At 40.4% G+C, this 19,292-nt stretch overlaps 1 protein-coding gene across 1 annotated transcript in view; it reads left to right on the top strand.

Annotated features, from left to right (window-relative positions):
- The first annotated feature begins 3,012 nt into the window (after nucleotides 1–3,012).
- The window catches only part of SUCLA2 (succinate-CoA ligase ADP-forming beta subunit), a 44,736-nt gene continuing 28,456 nt past the window's right edge, over nucleotides 3,013–19,292 (top strand). The window contains exons 1-4 of the mRNA XM_027557236.1: nucleotides 3,013–3,149; nucleotides 11,512–11,692; nucleotides 18,219–18,318; nucleotides 18,487–18,649. Coding sequence (XP_027413037.1) covers nucleotides 3,060–3,149; nucleotides 11,512–11,692; nucleotides 18,219–18,318; nucleotides 18,487–18,649 — 534 coding nt within the window. The 5' untranslated portion in view covers nucleotides 3,013–3,059. The remainder of the gene's footprint in view (nucleotides 3,150–11,511; nucleotides 11,693–18,218; nucleotides 18,319–18,486; nucleotides 18,650–19,292) is intronic.

Genomic DNA, 19,292 nt, shown 5'->3' with positions numbered 1-19,292 from the left:
TCTTAGCAACGCTATGGACTGTAGCCCACCAGGTTCCTCTGTCCGTGGGATTCTCCAGGCAAGAATACTGGAGTGGACTGCCATGCCCTCCTCTAGGGGATCTTCACCACCCAGGGATCAAACCCATGCCTACTAGTTTCTAAAATCCTTGCAGATAAGGACTGCAAAAGTTTTTGCTGTGCAAAAAGTAATTTCTTGATAAAGTGATTTCATTTTTTAAGGCTGGTTGTGTGGTGATGAAGCACTTAGGTAGGCCCACCATCTCATTACCTACTCAGTTCTTTAAAGACGTATCCAGAGGTAGAGAGCTCTGAGCAGAGACAAGAAGTGCTGTGGGAGGAATCTGCCCCCTCCCCCTGCCTTGTGTAGGCTTCCAAAAGAGCTGGACCCCAGGGGACCTGCATGTTCTCTTTCTCACTCCTGCTCCTATTGGGTACTTCTGCTGTTGCTGTTCTTGCTTTTGAGCCAGTATTACAGAGGGCATGGCAGTGGAGATGTTTCCTTTAATGAATCAACTATGACCGACTTGAAGCTTGTGAAGCAAAGTTAACCCAGTCAGGATCCTAACAGGGCTATAGCATTACATCTTATTTTAGTATGCTGTCTTATTCTGGTTTTCCCCGGGTGCCCTTTAAATAACTGGCCTTGGGCTCAGATGGTGGGTGGTACTTGGTAGCTCAACTTCTGTGTCTACTAAGAGTTAAAAAGCTGGTTTGACAATGTGCGAAGTCACTTCAGTCGTGTCCGACTCTTTGCGACCACATGAACTGTAGCCCACCAGGTTCCTCTGTCCATGGGATTCTCCAGGCAAGAATACTTGAGCGGGTTGCCCTGCCCTCCTCCAGGGGATCTTCCAGACCCAGGAATAGAACCTGTGTCTCCTGTGACTCCTGCACTGCAGGTGGATTCTTTACCGCTGAGCCACCGGGGGAAGCCCCAATAAATGTGCTATATTCATATCTAATGGGATACGTGTTCCTAACAGAAACTGGCAGGTCTCAATGCTGATTTGGGGGACTGGTTATCCAGATTTTATTTGATTGGTTAGATTGGGCAGTAGAAAGGAGGAGCAAGAGACATCTGAAGTACTAATGTCTGTTTTCCATTTCCCTGTTTCTAATTGCAAAGAATATCAGTTAATGCTGAGCCTTGAGGTCAGTCCCCCGTGAGTGTCAGTGAAACAATGAAGTCCTTAAGACCTTTCCTGCCTTTAAGAACTTAAGAGCTTTGAGGGATGCAAAAAGCTCCTCTCCATTCTCTAAATCGATAGTCTCCTTGTTTTGGATTCACTTCCTGACCCCGCTCCATAGATGGGTTCTGGTGAAGGTGTTTTTCACGAAAGTCCCCAGGGACTTGCTTGGTGGTCCATAGGACTTCACCTTCCAATGCACGGGGTGCAGATTCAAGCCCTGGTCAGAAGCTAAGACTTCACATGCCTGGGGCCAAAAAACCAAAGCAGAAGGAATACTGTAACAAATTCAATAAAGACTTTTAAAATGGTCCACATCAAAAAAAAAAAAAAAGCTTTCCAGGTGATTCTGGTATACCCTCTGGATTGATAATGTGGAATGTCACCCCCTGATTCCACTTCTAAAGGATCAGGCTATCCTAAACCACTGCAGCCTTGCACAAGCACACACACCTCCTCTCCTTGGTGTGCCCTGAGGGGAAATCAGGATGGCAAAAAACATTCTGTGCTCTGGATACTGGCTCTAGATAGTTAAGGGGCTTCCCTGATAGCTCAGTTGGTAAAGAATCCACCTTCAATGAAGAAGAACCTCCCCACCTCCACCCACACCCCCTTCAGTTCCTGGATTGGGAAGATCCCCTGGAGAAGGGATAGGCTACCCACTCCAGTATTCTTGGGCTTCCCCTGTGGCTCAGCTGGTAAAGAATCTGCTTGCAATGCGGGAGACCTGGATTTGATCCCTGGGTCCGGAAGATTCCCCTGTGGAGAAGGGAAAGGCTACCCACTCCAGTATTCTGGCCTGGAAAATTCCATGGACTATATGTACAGATAGTTAATATGCATTTCTGAGGAATAATTTCAATAAACCGAGATCCTTATATCTTCCTATACCTAGAAAAGCTCTAAAATCATTAACTTGAGATGTCTGTTCTTTAATTAGCAGTGACTGTTTTATGTTTAACTACATGTTCTTTTCCCCTAGCAAAAAAAGTCCTGTACATCCTGGCTCCTCTTTACCTTTTGGGAGCAGTTCCTCAGAGCTATCTGAGAAGTTATGTCCTGGCTAGGGTCCTCAGTAACTAGTGTTTGATCATCTTCCCTTTGAGGACAGAATCATTCTGTTGTACGTATTCAGTCAGTTTAGTCGCTCAGCCCTGTTCCACTCTTTGTGACCCCATGGACTGCAGCCCGGCCAGGCTTCCCTGTCCATCACCAACTCTCCGAGTTTACTCAAACTCATGTTCATCCACTCGGTGATGCCACCCAACCATCTCATCCTCTGTTGTCCCCTTTTGTCCCGCCTTTGATCTTTCCCAGCATCAGGGTCTTTTTTCCAGAGTCAGTTCCCTGCATCAGGTGGCCCAAGTATTGGATACTTTGGGATACTGGACAAAGTATGGGATATTTTGGGACAAAGTACTGGATATTGGATTTGGGATACTGCTGTATCCCAAAGGCAGTATTTCGCACAAAAACAGGAATGCAAGTTCTTGTTTTCTGAAGGAACCCCGTTTTACAGCTGAGGCACCTGAGACTCAGAGATGTTAAGATCACACAGGTAGTGGCGTTGATCATCTCCATTACATTTCACTAGGAAAGCTCCGGGTTTCTGAGCGCCGACCTCAGGTCTGATGTTCAGGCTGCGGTGTCCAGTTACCAAGGTTAAAGTTTGCTCTCTGTCCGCCTACGCGAGCCTATCAACAGTAACGCCTGCGGCACTCGCCCAGGGCCACCGCTGCAGAGTTAATCCGAGGCTCCGCCCCATGGGCGGGGCTAGGGGCGGTGCGCGCGTAGGGAGCCGCCGCGTCTCCGGTCGTCTCGAGGTTCTGCGCCTGCGCGCGGCGCCCAGGGGACTTGGTCGGACTGAGAAATGGCGGCCTCCGTGTTCTACAGCCGGCTCTTGGCTGCCGCCACCCTGAGGAGCCACCGACCCCGAACGGCGCTGCCGGCCGCCGCCCAGGTATTGAGGCCCTGCCCGCTCTCGCTTTGAGGGTTGGCAGGAGAAAGGGCGAGGTGGAGGGCTGGCTCCTGTGGGCGAGGTGTGAGGGGGCCCGGGGCCCGGCTCCGGGTCACTCCGCAGTCGGTGACATTGGGTGACAGGGGGGTGCCCCGCCGGAGTGGCGGGCGTCTTGCCCGGGAGTGCTGCCCGCCAGGCCTGCGAACGGGCTCATGTTTGCGCCTTTTTGCTGCAGCCTGAAATCTGCGAGGAGCTCCGGCTGTCTGGGTAGGGCTGCTCACCTTGTTACTGAGAGGGCGGCGGCGGCGGCGGGGAGCCCTCTTTTTGGAGCCCTTTCGGGGGTGGGCTCCGAAAGGAGAGGCGGGGGCTGGGCACCTTCTCCTGCTTGCTCCTGCCTCCCTCGCGGTGAGCCGAGGCTTCCGCGGCTCTTTGAGGAGGAGGGCATGCCCTTCAGATACACTTGTGTGTCTCTTGGATGCTTCGCAGAACCAGTACTGCTTGCTGACTGGCCTTTCCTGAGATGAGGTCGGGAAGCTTCCCCAGGTAGTTGTTTAATAGTGAGAATGGGATGATGTTCACCAACTTATCAATTGGGGAAATAAAGTAATCTTGTGGATCACTTTTTTTTTCCTGCATACACCATAACATCATAGCCTCAGTTTAAGTTTGTGTGTGTGTAAGTAAAAGTAACGGAGCAAGGGCTTGAGTGTCCATGGCATAGAAAGCCAAATTCTGACGGGTTGTTTGCAGTAAAATAAGGGTTTATTTGCAGGGCGCCAGGCAATTCACAGATCCACTGCAACTTGATCTTTCAGTTAGGAGTTCGTTTTTTTTTTTTTTTTTAAGGAGTTGTTTTTTAAAGGGGGAGAACAAAGAAGCTGGGAGTAATCATTGGCTTGTGTAATTTCTGTGACATTTCTGATTCTAGTATCAGGGAATTGAGTTGTCTATGATGTACGATTCTCTGATCAAATGGTCCAAGGCTTGGGGCCTATTAGCTCATCTTGCCCTGGAGAAGCAGCCTGAGTTTGTTCTTTACTAATGGTATCTTCAGTACCCGGTTTAGGACATTAATGATGTCATCAACACAGCAGTTTTAGTCATCAGACTCTGGTTGATTAGTGTTCAGATAGCACAGGATTGAGGTGGGGGGGGTGGACAAGAAAGGGGATAAAGTTTTGGGTAAAGAGATTAATCATCAATTCGGTAAGGGAATTTGGTGGTAGGAGGCCTTGGTTTCCTGTGTGTTGGAGCATTTGCTGTATGCCAGGAACTGTGCCAAGCATTGTACATGTAGTCTTTCATTAGGCTCTTGAGCAACACTGTAAGGAAGTCCTTAATCTCCATATCACTGATGGAGAAACTCTGGCTGAGAGAAGGAGTAATTTGGTCTAGATCACCAAGCAGTTGAGATCAGAACTGAGCCTTCATTCTGGAAGCATGTAGCTCCAAAGTCTGTGTTTGAATCTGCTCTACAGTCGTTTTCTAGAACATAAGAATTAGACAATTCTTCCCAATATATGTTGACACTAATAAACTTGTGGAAGGGTATGATTGGCTTCATAAGTCATTTCTAGAGCTTTTGGTTGTGTTCTGAAGTAACCTCAGACATGCTGTAAATGAATTTAGATATATTTTTTTTTCTTTTTAAAGCTATTCATTCTTTCAATCTAGTGAATTCTGTGAATTTGCTTCCTAATAGGAGAAGTGATTTTTTTTTTTTTTTTTTTTAGCCTTGAACTTCCTTCTTTTGGGTCTTAAAGGGTGCTGTCTGGTTTTTAGAAAATGAGATTTTGGTGAACAGATCTGTTTCCCTTCTAATCATTGTCTTTATACTTTTGGAAATTCCTTTAAAAGTCTTTATTTCTTCTTATAGAGATGCCTGATATATTGTCTTAAACATCTCTTCCAACTTCACATTAAGAAATACAGCTTTGGAATTTGAATTCACCTTAGTCTAACCCCTTGCTTTTATTTTTAATTTAATCTTTAATTTGTATTGGAGTACAGTTGATCTATAATGTTGTGTTTCAGGTACAGCTTAGTGATTCAATTATATATATATGTATTATACTCAGTTATATTTAATATATCAGTTATATACGGATATATATGTGTGTGGTATACATATATATATTCATTCTTTTTCAGACTCTTTTCCCATCTAGATTATTACAAAATATTGAGTAGAGTTTCTTGTGCTATAGAATAGGTCCTTACTGATTATCTATTTTATATATAGTAGTGTGTATGTGTTAATCCCAAACTCCTAATTAAGTGTTCCCCAACCTTTCTGGCACCAAGGACCAGTTTTGTGGAAGACAGTTTTTCCATGGGCTGGGGGCGGGGATGGTTTTGGGATTATTCAGGTGTATTATATTTATTGTATACTTTATTTCTATTATTATTACATCAGCTCCACCTCAGATCATCAGGCGTTAGATACTGGAGGTTGGAGACCATTGTCCTGATTTATCCTTCCTCCCCAAGTTTCCCCTTTGATAACACTGTTTTTGAAGTCTGTGAGTCTGTTTCTGTTTTGTAAATAAATTCATTTGTATCTTTTTTTTTATTCTGCATGTAAGTGATATCATATATTTATCTTTCTTAGTATAATTATCTTGAGATTCACCCATGTTCATGCAAATGGCATTATCTCATTCATTTATGACTGAGTAGTATTCTATTGTAAAGATGTACCACATCTTCTTTATCCAGTTCTCTGACAGTGGACATTTAGGTTGCTTCCGTTATCTTGGCTATTGTAAATAATACTATCAAGAACATTGGGTCTAACCCCTTGCTTTTGTAGATGGGGACATAGAGGTGCAGAGCTTAAGGAATCTTGTTCAAGGTCACCCATTGGGTTTAGCAAATTTGCTTAAACATTTTGTTCAGTGCTCTGACCCTCTTCTTGTTTCTGTGTATCTTTTGTCTAGTGTATATTTGATAAAAATAGTTCAAGTTATTAGCATATTAAACAATTTAAGATATCTTCGTTCGTTGTGAATCATACTCCCTAGTAACTACACTTCCCCACTTTTGAATAAGTATTACTTACACTCAGTATGGGTTGGAGAGGTGGTGGTGGAGGAGTTTGGCCAGGAGTTGGTGGCCTTTTGGCAGGAGGAATCTTCTAAGTGATACATCAGGAAAGAAAAATGCATCAGTGTGGGGAATCTTTGTGATTATGCAGGGATTTGTATTACCATCATGATTCCCAGCTGATGGTATTTCAAGTTATAGCTTCTAGTGGCACAAGGAAAGGATTATCAAAATATTTCTGATATTTAAAAAAAACCTTAATATGGTCTGAAAAACTGTCAGCAACACCTTATGAGTACTACTAATTCTTTTAGACATTTGAAAGAAACCATAAAAATAAAGTTTTGTGTCATGGATTTATCACCAAGCTTTTTTGGAAAAATTTCAAACTGATAGGTATGTTTCAACTATACATTGAGCACCCGTACTACCCTCACCTTCATTTAACATTCTGCCACATTTTCTTTAAAAATTTATGTTATTCAATTTATATAATTTATAATTTACAAAATTATATCATTTAAAATATTATATAAATTAAAAAAATATATATAATATATATAACTTATATACACATGCTGCTGCTGCTAAGTCGCTTCAGTCGTGTCCGACTCTGTGCGACCCCATAGACAGCAGCCCGTTAGGCTCCCCTGTCCCTGGGATTCTCCAGGCAAGAACACTGGAGTGGGTTGCCATTTCCTTCTCCAATGCATGAAAGTAAAAAGTGAAAGTGAAGTCGATCAGTCGTGTCCGACTCTTAGTGACCCCATGGACTGCAGCCTACCAGGCTCCTCCGTCCATGGATTTTCCAGGCAAGAGTACTGGAGTGGGGTGCCATTGCCTTCTCCGATGTACATATGCGTGTATGTATAAATTACATTCATATATTTTTGTTGAAGTATTTGAGAATAAGTTACAGCTATCATGGCACTTCATCCTTAGATATTGCAACGTATGTCTCTTAAGAATGAGAGACACAAATAACCACAATATAGTTATCATACTTTAGAAATATAAAATTGCCATAATACTAATACCTAATTTATAGGGCAGATTCGTATTTCCCCAGTTGTCCCCAAAATGTCCTTTTTAGCTGTTAGGTTTTTTTTTTTTTAAAAAAACTGGGATCAAGCCTCTGTAGTATTTTTTTTTCTGGTCTGTCTAGATAATTATGTACTACCTGGTGATTATGCTCGCTCTTAGACTTGTTGCAGCTGTTTATTTACACATCTGTGAACTCTGTGGTTGGGACCAAGTTGATCTCATTCTTTTAGTGTTCCTAGTAGTTGGTCTATAAAGAAAGCTGAGTGCCGAAGAATTGATGCTTTTGAACTGTGGTGTTGGAGAAGACTCTTGAGAGTCCCTTGGACTGCAAGGAGATCCAACCAGTCCATCCTAAAGATCAGTCCTGGGTGTTCATTGGAAGGACTGATGTTGAAGCTGAAACTCCAATACTTTGGCCACCTGATTAGAAGAGCTGACTCATTTGAAAAGACCCTGATGCTGGGGAAGATTGAAGGCAGAAGGAGAAGGGGACGACAGAGGATGAGATGGTTGGATGGTGTCACTGACTCGATGGACATAGGTTTGGGTGGACTCCAGGAGTTGGTGATGGACAGGGAGGCCTGGTGTGCTGCGATTGGGGTCACAAAGAGTCGGACACAACTGAACGACTGAACTGAACTGAGTACAGTGTCTGGTATATAGGCATCCAAAAAATGTTTCAGTGTATGACTATTTTTACCAAGCTTATGCTAGGTACTCTCCCTTGGCCCCCTTATTTTTATTATTTTGAGGTATAATTTCTGTACAGCAAAGTACATAATTTATGTCTAACTTCAGTTTTTGCTGTTCAGTTGCTAAGTTGTATTCTACTCTTTGTGATCCCATGTGAGTAGCTAGATTAATTTGTATGTATGGATCCATCTGTGTAGCTGCCGTTCAAATTGTGGTGTGTGTGTGTGTATAGTGTTTTTAGTCTTCAGAAGGCACTCTCTTTATCAGTACTCACCAACAGAAGGTGACCAACCACTTATTTTGACTTCCATCACTGTATGTTAATTCTGAGTTTGAACTATATTTTAAAAAATCATGTAAGTTTGTGTTGTTGTGTCTGGCTTCTTTCCCTTAAAATTGTACTTGTGAGATGAATCCATTGTTGTGTGAGCAATACGTTTTTCCTTTTTTGCTCTTGATTTTTCTATTGATATAGTACATTGTACCCATTCTTCTATTTTTAAAACAATTTAAATTATTTGTTTTTCTGTTTTGAATGTGCTGGGTCTTCACTGTGGTGCTTAGTTGCCCCAAGGCATGTAGGATCTTATTTCTCCTACCAGATATTATTAAACCCATGTTCCTTGCATTGAAGGGTGGATTCTTAACCACTGGAGCACCAAGGAAGTTCCTACCCATTCTTCTGCTGATGAGCAGTTGGGTCGTTTCCATTTTTTTGTCTATTATGAATAAGCCTGCTATATATGCCTTTTGATAGACTAAGCACTCATTTCTCTTGAGGCTTTACCCAAGAGTGGGATTTCACAAGGTAGATGTACACTGAAGTTTAGGAGGTTGTTAGTTTTTAATACTAAAGTGAAACTAAATCAGGGGATTGAGCTACCAAGAGAAATTTTATCCAGGGTTTTAGCTTACCAAATGAATCAGAAATAGCTTGCTATTCTCTATGATTGATTTGTTAGACTATTCGTTCTCAAACTGTAGAGAGCTTAAGAATCAACTGAATAACTTTACAAATGCAGATTTTTTGAGGCACAGTCCAGAGATTCTGCTTTTATAAATGAGAGTAGGGCCTTGGAATCTGCATTTTTGGAGGCATTCCTAGGGAATCTTGATGCAGGTGGTTCATGAACCCTCTTTAAGAAGCAGACTATTTTCTATGAGGCTATGGTTTTTCCAGTAGTCATGTATGGATGTGAGAGTTGGACTGTGAAGAAGGCTGAGCGCCGAAGAATTGATGCTTTTGAACTGTGGTGTTGGAAAAGACTCTTGAGAGTCCCTTGGACTGCAAGGAGATCCAACCAGTCCCTTCTGAAGGAGATCAGCCCTGGGATTTCTTTGGAAGGAATGATGCTAAAGCTGAAACTCCAGTACTTTGGCCACCTCATGTGAAGAGTTGACTCATTGGAAAAGACGCTGATGCTGGGAGGGATTGGGGGCAAGAGGAGAAGGGGACGACAGAGGATGAGATGGCTGGATGGCATCACTGACTCCATGGACGTGAGTCTGAGTGAACTCCGGAAGTTGGTGATGGACAGAGAGGCCTGGCATGCTGCGATTCATGGGGTCGCAAAGAGTTGGACATGACTGAGTGACTGAACTGAACGGATTTTCTGTGAGATTCCTTTAAATTCATTTCTTAAGATGTTCTATGTTTCATATGAGCAATGTTTCAGCATTCTGTGTGGTGATAATAGAAGTGTACGGATGGATAACATTTAAATGTGTGATTCCAGTAGCACTTAATTTGTTCTGCCATATAAAGTTGATAGAACTGAGTAGTCTGGAAAAAGGTTGAGAAGTGTTTCTGTGTGGTGTTGATGGTTTAAGACTAGGAACTTAGGGGGGAGTTTTGGGACCCATAGATGCTCGAGATCTTTCTGATTGCATCCTTCTTTCAGTACTTCTCATTGTTGTGGCCCTGCAACCAGACGCTGACAACTCTCATACTCCTTTGTCTTTCAACAGTGACTTATTCAGCTTGTAGAGGAATATCTTATTTCTGTTTCCTACTTATTTGTTTTTGAAAAGATAATTCTTAACTCAGCGTCCCCTCCCCCCCTCCCCCCGCCGCTCCCGCCCCGAGGGATGTTTTAGTGGAGAAAACTCCTACAACTGTATAAAATAGCACTTCTTATTTTTTAATTTTCTATGTTTTTTACTCTTACTGCTGTTTGGCATATATTCTTTCTTTATTGTTTATGCCTCCCCCAACCCCCGACATACAAATACATACTAGACTGTAAGCTTTAGATGCAAGGGTTTTGTTGGGTTGACCTCTCTATTTCCAGTGTGCTCAGTGAGTTTTTGAGTGAATGAATGTTTTACATAGATTGAAAAGGAGGTTGGTGGGTCATTTCTTTCTTAGAAGCTTTGACTGTTTGTGAAGCATGTACACCTGAAGGGGTTTATAAAGGGAGTAGTTTAGAAGGAATGCGTTAAAGATGATATTGCAGATTGTAATTTGCCGAGTATTCAATGGAGAGTTTCATGGAGGAAGTTTATTAAAAGTGATCTCAGGATCAGTACCTGTGGGAGAGTGAAGGAAGGAGGATTGACCGCAACTCCAGTGCAGTGCAGTGGGACCTCTGCTCTTCCTGTGGGAGGTCTGCAATAGGATGATCCTGAATTGTCCCAAATTGGGGTGAGGTGCCAGGTATTTGGGCTTCCCTGGTGCCTTAGCGGTAAAGAACTCACCTGCTAATGCAGGAGACATAAGAGACGTGGATTCGATCCCTGAGTCTGGAAGATTCCCTGGAGAGGGCATGGCAACCCAGTTTTTCGAGTATTCTTGCCTGTAGAGTCCCATGGACAGAGGATCCTGGCGGCCTCAGTTCATAGGGTCACAAAGAGTCGGACCCGACTGACTGAGCCACTGAGCATGCACACGCACACGAGGTTTTTACATCCCTACCTTAACTCTCATTGGCCAGTCGTTGGCTATAGGCTGACAGTGGGAAAGGAGTATGACTTTGGGCAGAAAGGCTCCAATGAGCAGACTCAGCTGAGGCCTGTCAGCTGCCAGCCCTCCCAGCAGCTGGGGCTATGAATGCCTTGGTCCTGAGGGGGGATCTGGGCGGCACACCACGATGTGCAGTGCTGATGAAGTCGGGGTTTGAATTTTGAATGTATGAAAGATTGATGGTACCACATCATACAGGTGCCTCATCTCTCGTGTCAGGCAATTTGTTAGGTCCTGGAGGAATGATGGAGAGAAGAAAGATGGGAAGGATTTTTGATTTGGTGGAAATAGGAGATTGGTTTTAGATCTGCAGAATTTGGCTTTGAGGTAGAAATGCTCTGTAGATCATTAGGGATATGGTAGTAAAGCTCAAATGAAAGTTAAAAACTAGAGATAATGAGGAAAAAGTTAAAACTATAAGGGTCACTTTTGACATTTAGCTAGTAGATTTAGTTGTTAGTTTTGTGCTGTAATTTACTCTGAATATGATATTTTGATGTTTTACTATGACAATTTTGTTATAGTTTTGAAGAATCAAGTACTCTAAAGTATTTTAAAGTGTTTTTAACAAGAATTCCTGCTAAATCACTCTTTATATAAATATGTCCCCAATTTCTCTAGGTCCTGGGAAGCTCTGGATTGTTTAACAACCATGGAGTCCAAATACAGCATCAACAGCAAAGGAATCTCTCGCTGCATGAATACCTGAGTATGGAATTGTTGCAGGAAGCTGGCGTCTCCATTCCCAAAGGACATGTGGCTAAGTCACCAGATGAAGCTTATGCAATTGCCAAAAAATTAGGTACTAAATTAAGAAATAGGTTCTCAGATAAGATACGAACTTTACTTTTGGCTTAATAACAACTTTTGGCTTTTCTTTTATATTTTTAAAAATAAGTTTTATTAATGTAAAAGAGAAGACAATTGTTGACATGCTAAAATTATTGAGATTTTCTGAGCTCCCATAGTGCCCATAACTTAAGAATCAAACCTTCAAGAAGTTGAAGTCCTGTTTTTAGTTTTTTGAGCTGAAGTCCTTTAGGGAAGGAAATTCTGGCTGTGTCGATTCTTCAGGGAATGGTGAAAGATCTTAGCTGTTTATGTATTTGTAAAGAGAAGTCTGGGGCTTCCCAGGTGGCACAATGGTAAAGAATCTGCCTGCCAGTGCAGGAGACCCAAGAGACTCGGTCGAGAAGATCCCCTGGAGTAGGAAATGGCAACCGGCTCCAGTATTCTTTCTTGGAAAATTCCCCAGACAGAGGAGCCTGGCAGGCTGCAGTCCATGTGGTCACAAAGAGTCAGATATGACTGAATGACTGAGAACACAAAGAGAGGTACAGTGTTTCCCCATCTTTTTTTTGGACATGAAAAATAAGAGAATCAGAAGGAGAAAAAAAGAAGTTTAGCATTAGAATGTAAGCTCTATGAGAGCAGGGTTTCTTTGTCTTTTATTCACTGATAGACCCCAATCTCTTAGAAGACGGCCTGACACTTAGGTAATCAATATAAATGTTAATATTTTTAAATGAATTAAATAGTTCCCCATGTTTATTAGATTCTTTTATTGATAATAGAAACCTTAGTAGCTTTGATTAATTTGAATTTATGTTAATCTCAATTAAAAAATAAATTTGGAGTTTGGAAAGTATGCTTTATATTTTTAAGGATCTAATAAGAGAACATGTTAATGAGTAATGTACTAGCTATACACTGCATTTTCTTTTAGTAGTATTTAAAATCACACCAATTTTATGTATTAATAATTATCATAATCTCTCTTGTATGTACATTTGATTAATATGCTTTTCAGTGTGCTTTGGTGAAGACTTTGCTTTTATTATTTTTTTTAGGAAAGATGTGGAACATTTTAAACTGTTGAACATTGTAAAAGTTTTTGTCTCTATTTATACTTACTTGTTTCTAGGATGGGTTTTTGTTTCAAAAGTGAAAGCATGTAGAAGACTAGAAGGTTGTCATATATCATATGATATGTTTTTGAATGGGGCACTCTTGATTTCCTTGTCTTGGAAGTATGATTTTTAATTTGCAGTTTATTCTTAATCAGAAAAACAGTTCTTTTTATTCAGATTACAAACAAACTTCTTTTTATTAGTAAAAGTCTGATGTAAATTCATACTAATTTGGGGGAAATTTTTGTTAATTAATGGTAACCTGAAGTTTGAACTTGTCCATGGTAAAAGATGTACCTCATTTTAACCTTTAAAACATTATGTATATTAGGGGCTTTTAAGGGTCACGGCTTAAAGAAAACTCATGATTATATTTCTGTAGTATTTCTTGCAAAGGCACTTTTTAATAACTACCCTCTTGAGATTCAGTCTTAGATATGTGACCTAAATGTTAATTTCTAAAGAAAACCCAGATAACTAGGAAGCAAAAGTTTTTCTTATTCTACCCTTCTGTACTTAAGGATGAATTTCAGACACTTGATTTTCTTCTTTTAATTTTGTTAATTTTTTGAGTGATTCATTTTTTGTTTACTAGTTCTTTCCTTCTTCATAAAGCTGAAGGCATAAAGTGTTTTCCATACACTTTATGTGATAAAAGGGCCAGATTTAATGAAGTCAGTTAAAGCTAGTGTTTCTTTTTTCTGCTTCCAAATTATTATAATTGGTTTTCTTAGTTTTCTGTATATTTTCTCACTTAGTCAAATTTCACTATGTTGTCAAAAAAAAAAATCTAAGTACAGACTTTTTCATAAAACAAGCAGGATTTATTCAGATGCCAGTCTCTCGATTTATTTACTCACTGTAAAAATCTTTAATGATTTCTAGCTGTGGAAGAAACAATAGTTAATATGTAGGATATATTATAGCTGTGAAATTTCTGGCAAGTTCTCTGGATCCAGGACTTAGAAGTAGTAAGGAGCAGATAAGCAGCTCTGATTTTGAGGCCCTTGGAACAGAAGGCATCATGTTTATCTAGAAAGTGTGCTTTTGTCAAAGAAGGCTGCAAATGATGATTGTCATATGGAGCGGGATTAGTGACAAATAGGACCTTTAAATCTAAAGAATCAGAAACACTACATTTTAAAAGATGCATTTCATAGCTGTTTGAAGAATGTTGAAACAATTTTGTTTTTTGTGGTGAGTCATTAATATCAGAAGATACCGATTATGGGATGTAATTGTACAAGTTGTGTTATGAGGTATGCTAGAAATACACCTGATTCTTTCCATCTAGCTAGCAATTTTCAGTGCTGATTTTGGCTGATTTTTGCTTCTCAGTTACTCCAAAATTCATAAAATGTTAATTCCCATTTTTTTTTTTTTTAAAGTCTTACCTCACCAACTGATAAACTTAGGGCAAAAATGTGTTACAGATGTGACAAAGTATTGCTTCCCTTCAGTCCTGTGGGTGGCAAGAGAAGTCTGGTTAGCATGAGGCCTGGGACCCCTGAGCCCTGTAGCTGGTAACTCCTTCCAAAAGAGCTCTGACCTCTTTCCCCAGTATTCCCTACAAATTCTATCATTTTCTGGCATGATTGTGATAAAAGTTTGAAAACACTGCCCTAGGGACAAGTTTTACCTATTGTGAGTAATTGAAGTTAGGGATAGGAGAATGGTTGGAAAGAAATCTAATTCCAGTATTTTAAGACTCATAGGAGTCCATACAATGAAGGGTGATGAGTTGGAAGATAATGGAGGCATTTCTGGAATGGATTATCAAAGGGTTGTTAAGTACAGAGAAATAGTTATCATTTGGGGTCAGTTCTAAGAGCAGGTTCCCATCTCCTCCTTACAGTTACTGCTTTAAGAAAACATGATTTCACTAAGGCATTTGGTAGAATTCTTATGATTTCCCTGTTGATTGTAGAAATATAGTTTGGATTCTAGTATAGTTGAGATAGAATTTCTCTCTGGATAAATAAACATGCGGAGGGTGCGGATTAGTGAATGTCTGCTTGGAGGCAGATTTCTTTTGGCATGCAACAGGACTTTGCCTCCTTTTCCTTTTACCAATGTCTTACTAGATGACTGTATATGAGGAGTGCTTAACAACATTTGTGAGTGATTAGATTCCCTCATGGCTCAGATGGTAAAGCGTCTGGCTACAATGTGGGAGACCCGGGTTCAATCCTTGGGTCAGGAAGATCCCTTGGAGAAGGAAATGGCAACCCACTCCAGTACTCTTGTCTGGAAAATCCCATGGACAGAAGAGCCTGGTAGGCTACAGTCCATAGGGTCTCAAAGATTCGGGCATAACTGAGCGACTTGTCAATGTCAATGTCAAAAGCTAGGAGGGATGGTGAATATACTTTAAAAATAATCTTGAGACACACAAATTTTGCTCTTGTCTGACTAGAGAAAGGGCCAAATCCAGTAAGACTGAGCTCTCTGCTCATTGTTGTATCAAGAACTCTAGTACAGTTATCTCGTATGTAGATGTAACTGTTGATTGAATTAATGGAATTGAATAAAATCTTCTTTCAATCATTTGTCCTCAGATTTATCTTCTTATTCTCCCTGTTTTGCTAGATGATGAGATTGTATGTCATTACTTGTGTGTGTGTTTTTTTTTTTTCTCTCTTCTTTTGTTGTGAAGGACTTATTTAGAAGTAACTTTTGAAGAATCTTTTGTGCCCTTAAGGAGTTTATTTGCCTAAGAAAACAAAAATTGACACTTTGGGGGAAGAGCTTTTTGTTTTGTAAAATATTTTTGAAGAAATAGAACTTCATTACTCTTACTTAATAGATCAGTATGTTAAGTTCCCAGCTTGATGAATAGGAATGTTTGAATTTAGCCCAGCAAAGCACCAGTTTAACTGTTGTCCATTTTTATATTACATTTATACTGTTTGGATTACAGATATCCTCTTTGGATTTAAATGAATATTTAAGTACTGGAAAACTGACTCAACAGGTAATCAGAAACAGGTAAAATGACTAGTGGCTGCTGCTTTTATCAATAATTTGGGCATGCACTCTAATTTGCTGTAGTCCCTGAGGCTACCTGTTGTCTTCTCAATAAGGAAATGATTGTCAGTTTTAAGGAAATTTCTCAACTTTCTCTAATCTTTATCTAAAATTAGTTGTTACATTTGGGAATGGTGGGGACTGTGGCAAATTGAAATAATGTCTTATGTAAACAAAACACTTTTAGTCATTTCTGGGTGTAGGGCCCAGGATTTCCAATTCAGATTTTTCAAGAACAGTGGAAAATCTGGATTCATAAGAATTCTCTTGATTTGTAACTGTTCTTTTATTCATCATTCAGAATATATTGTGTACTAGGAACTCTCCCAGGATCTTGTAAATATCACTGAACAAGATTCTGCCCTTCTGGAGTCTACATTCTAGTGAGGGAACAAAACAAAAATAATAAACACGAGAAATTATGTTTGAAGGCAATGGCTTCTATTAAAAAAAAAAAAAAAGATCAGGGTAAGGCGGATTGGTGGTGGGCAGTCAGAGTGTTAAGTAGAGTGATCAGGGTGAACCTGAACCTCATGGACAATTTAGACTTAAAGAAAAACTGAAAAGGAATGGGTACCTCTCCTAAATGGATACCTGTATGCAGAGTATTCCAGGGAGAGAGGTTGCTGGGAGCCAGATCCTGAAGGAAGAGAGGAACATGCTCAGGACCAGAGAGACTAGAGTAGCTGGTGTGTGAACAGCGAGGGGGATGTAATACAAGGGGCAGGGGTTCTAGGGGATTACACGGAGCCTTGAGGCCATTGTAAGGACTCTGCCTGTAACTCCCAGGGAAGTTACTTTTGATCATTTCTTATTTGATCACAATCTGTATTTGTTACCTCCTTGATCAGGTGAGGGTGCCCTCTCATTTGGCTTGGTATATGCATGTTAGAGATGGCCTTTCCTGGTGGTAGAATTCCCATCTTTAGCCTATTCAGATACACATTTATGGAGTGGTCGTTACTTCCCAGGGACCTCTTCCTGCTGAGGATACAACAAATAATATAACAATGTCCTTAATCCTGACCTCAAAGGGTAATTGTTTTTCGTAATGTAGTAGTGATGTTACACTGCTGTAACAGTTTAACAGTGTAACTGAGCATGCATCTGTGCTCAGTCATGACTTTGAGACCCTATGGACTGTAGCCCACTGGGTTCCTCTGTCCGTGGATTTTTCCAGGCGAGAATACTGGAGTGGTTGCCATTTCTTCCTCCAGGGGCTCTTCCCCACCCAGGGATCAAACCCTTGTCTTCTGCACTGGCAGGTGGATTCTGCAGATTCAGGCGGTAACACTGCACCACCTGAGTATGGGCAAAATACTCTGAGACGTGAAATGAGAAGGCTCTGAAATTCTACCTGTCTTGGGAGACAGAATGCACCTCTAAAAAGTGTTGCTCTGAATCATGAAGAGTAGTACCTAAGCTAAATAGCTAGTTTGATAATTTTCTTCATCATGTTAGAAAAGGAAAGAAAAGAGATCAGTTTACCTGTTAAAGAAGAAAAATTCAATTATTTGCTGAAAAAAATGTCTTAAAGACTTGGAAGCATAACATTCTGGAATCTTTGGGTTAACATGCCTTAATTCCTGTCACCTCCCTCACAACAGTACAGCTGGAGAGTGTCAATGGGATGATGTGAGCTGGTATCAGTAGTGGAACTTGCCCTCAAAGTCATGGTACATTTCTACTCAAAGCAGCATTTATACCTCAAAGTTTCATAGGATAGCAAGGTTACATATCAATAGGGAGGGAGGAAGGAGAAGGCAGTGGCACCCCACTCCAGTACTCTTGCCTGGAAAATCCCATGGGCGGAGGAGCCTGGTAGGCTTCAGTCCATGGGGTCGCTAAGAGTCGGACACGACTAAGCGACTTCACTTTGACTTTTCACTTTCATGCATTGGAGGAGGAAATGGCAACCCACTCCAGTGTTCATGCCTGGAAAATCTCAGGGATGGGTGAGCCTGGTGGGCTGCCGTCTAGGGGGTCTCACAGAGTCGGACACGACTGAAGCTACTTAGCAGCAGTAGCAGCAGGGAGGGAGGAAACTGTTAGGAAGGTATTTGACTCTCAATTTTGTAAATTTAGTACCTTGCAGAGTAATTAATATTTAAAGTACCAGATAAAGGTAAACTTGTTTTCAGTATGCTTAAGAAATGGTTTAATGAGTGGCTGATTTTTTTAAGTTTGTGAATCTTTAGGTGGTGAATGTTTTAGTGTCCTAATCTAGAAAATCTATGTACATGGAGTGCCTCATTTTTCAACATTGTGGGTAAATGGATCTTTAATTTATTACGTTTAGTAAGGTTGCTAAATATGTATGTTTAATAGCAAAGTATTGTGTGTTGTGTGCTGCTCCATGCTTCGTATCTAATAGAAGTGTTTTTCTTCTAGGTTCAAAAGATGTTGTGATAAAGGCGCAAGTTTTGGCTGGTGGCAGAGGAAAAGGAACATTTGAAAGTGGCCTCAAAGGAGGAGTGAAGATAGTTTTCTCGTAAGTTTTTTTTTTTTTAAATCATCACTATTAAAGAAATAATGAATATTATAAAAGATGCCCTTATTGAATTGATAAGTAGTAGGCGAGATAAGGTTTTGGCTGTCATGTGCTTATATTTATCTCACTTGGAGGAGAAAAGAGTTTGAGTTCTTTTTCTTATTTTAGTCCAGAAGAAGCAAAAGCTGTTTCCTCACAAATGATTGGGAAAAAGTTGTTTACCAAGCAAACAGGAGAAAAGGGCAGGATATGCAATCAAGTATTGGTTTGTGAACGAAGATATCCCAGGAGAGAATACTACTTTGCAATCACAATGGAAAGGTCATTTCAAGTGAGTAATTGTAGACATGATACATTTAGGATGATCTTATTACATTCAGTTTCAAAAGTTGATCATTATTTCTATTTGTATGGGAAAGATTAAAAAGGTATGGTCCATAATCTATTTGTGTATGTCAGGAGAACAATGTTTTTGTTTAAAAAAACAACACGATTAATGCCATAAAACTTAATAGAATCTTGTAATAAAAACTGTAGGTAAAACCATGCTGAAATAAAACCCACAGAATTTCTAAATTGTTAATTTGATAAGAGCAGCTTAAATCATCTCTGATTCACCTTTAGATTCCATAAACTGAAAAAATAACTTCTAGCACAGTAAAATAGTCTAACCAAAGAGAAAGTCTCTGTATCCACTAAGAGAATGTGTACCCCTGGCTTCATCTTTGTCTTTTTCAGCTTTTTGGTATTTTTATACTTTGAGGTTTGTTTCATGATGACCTGCTACTGGATAAGTTCAAGGAAGACATTCAGTAGCAAACAGTATGCTTCTAAAAAACATAACCTTATTCTGCCTTGCTTTCTTTGTGGAACTTAATATGCTAGCAATGAATTTAAGGCATCATGGGAAGAGAAATTTCTTTCGTAGATCCTGTGCTTGGAGAGGGTGTTGAGTCATTTTATAGTATAATTAT

The sequence above is a fragment of the Bos indicus x Bos taurus genome, chromosome 12, assembly GCF_003369695.1.
Source record: "Bos indicus x Bos taurus breed Angus x Brahman F1 hybrid chromosome 12, Bos_hybrid_MaternalHap_v2.0, whole genome shotgun sequence".
Taxonomy (NCBI): Eukaryota; Metazoa; Chordata; class Mammalia; order Artiodactyla; family Bovidae; genus Bos; species Bos indicus x Bos taurus.
This window is presented reverse-complemented; position numbering and strand designations above follow the sequence as displayed.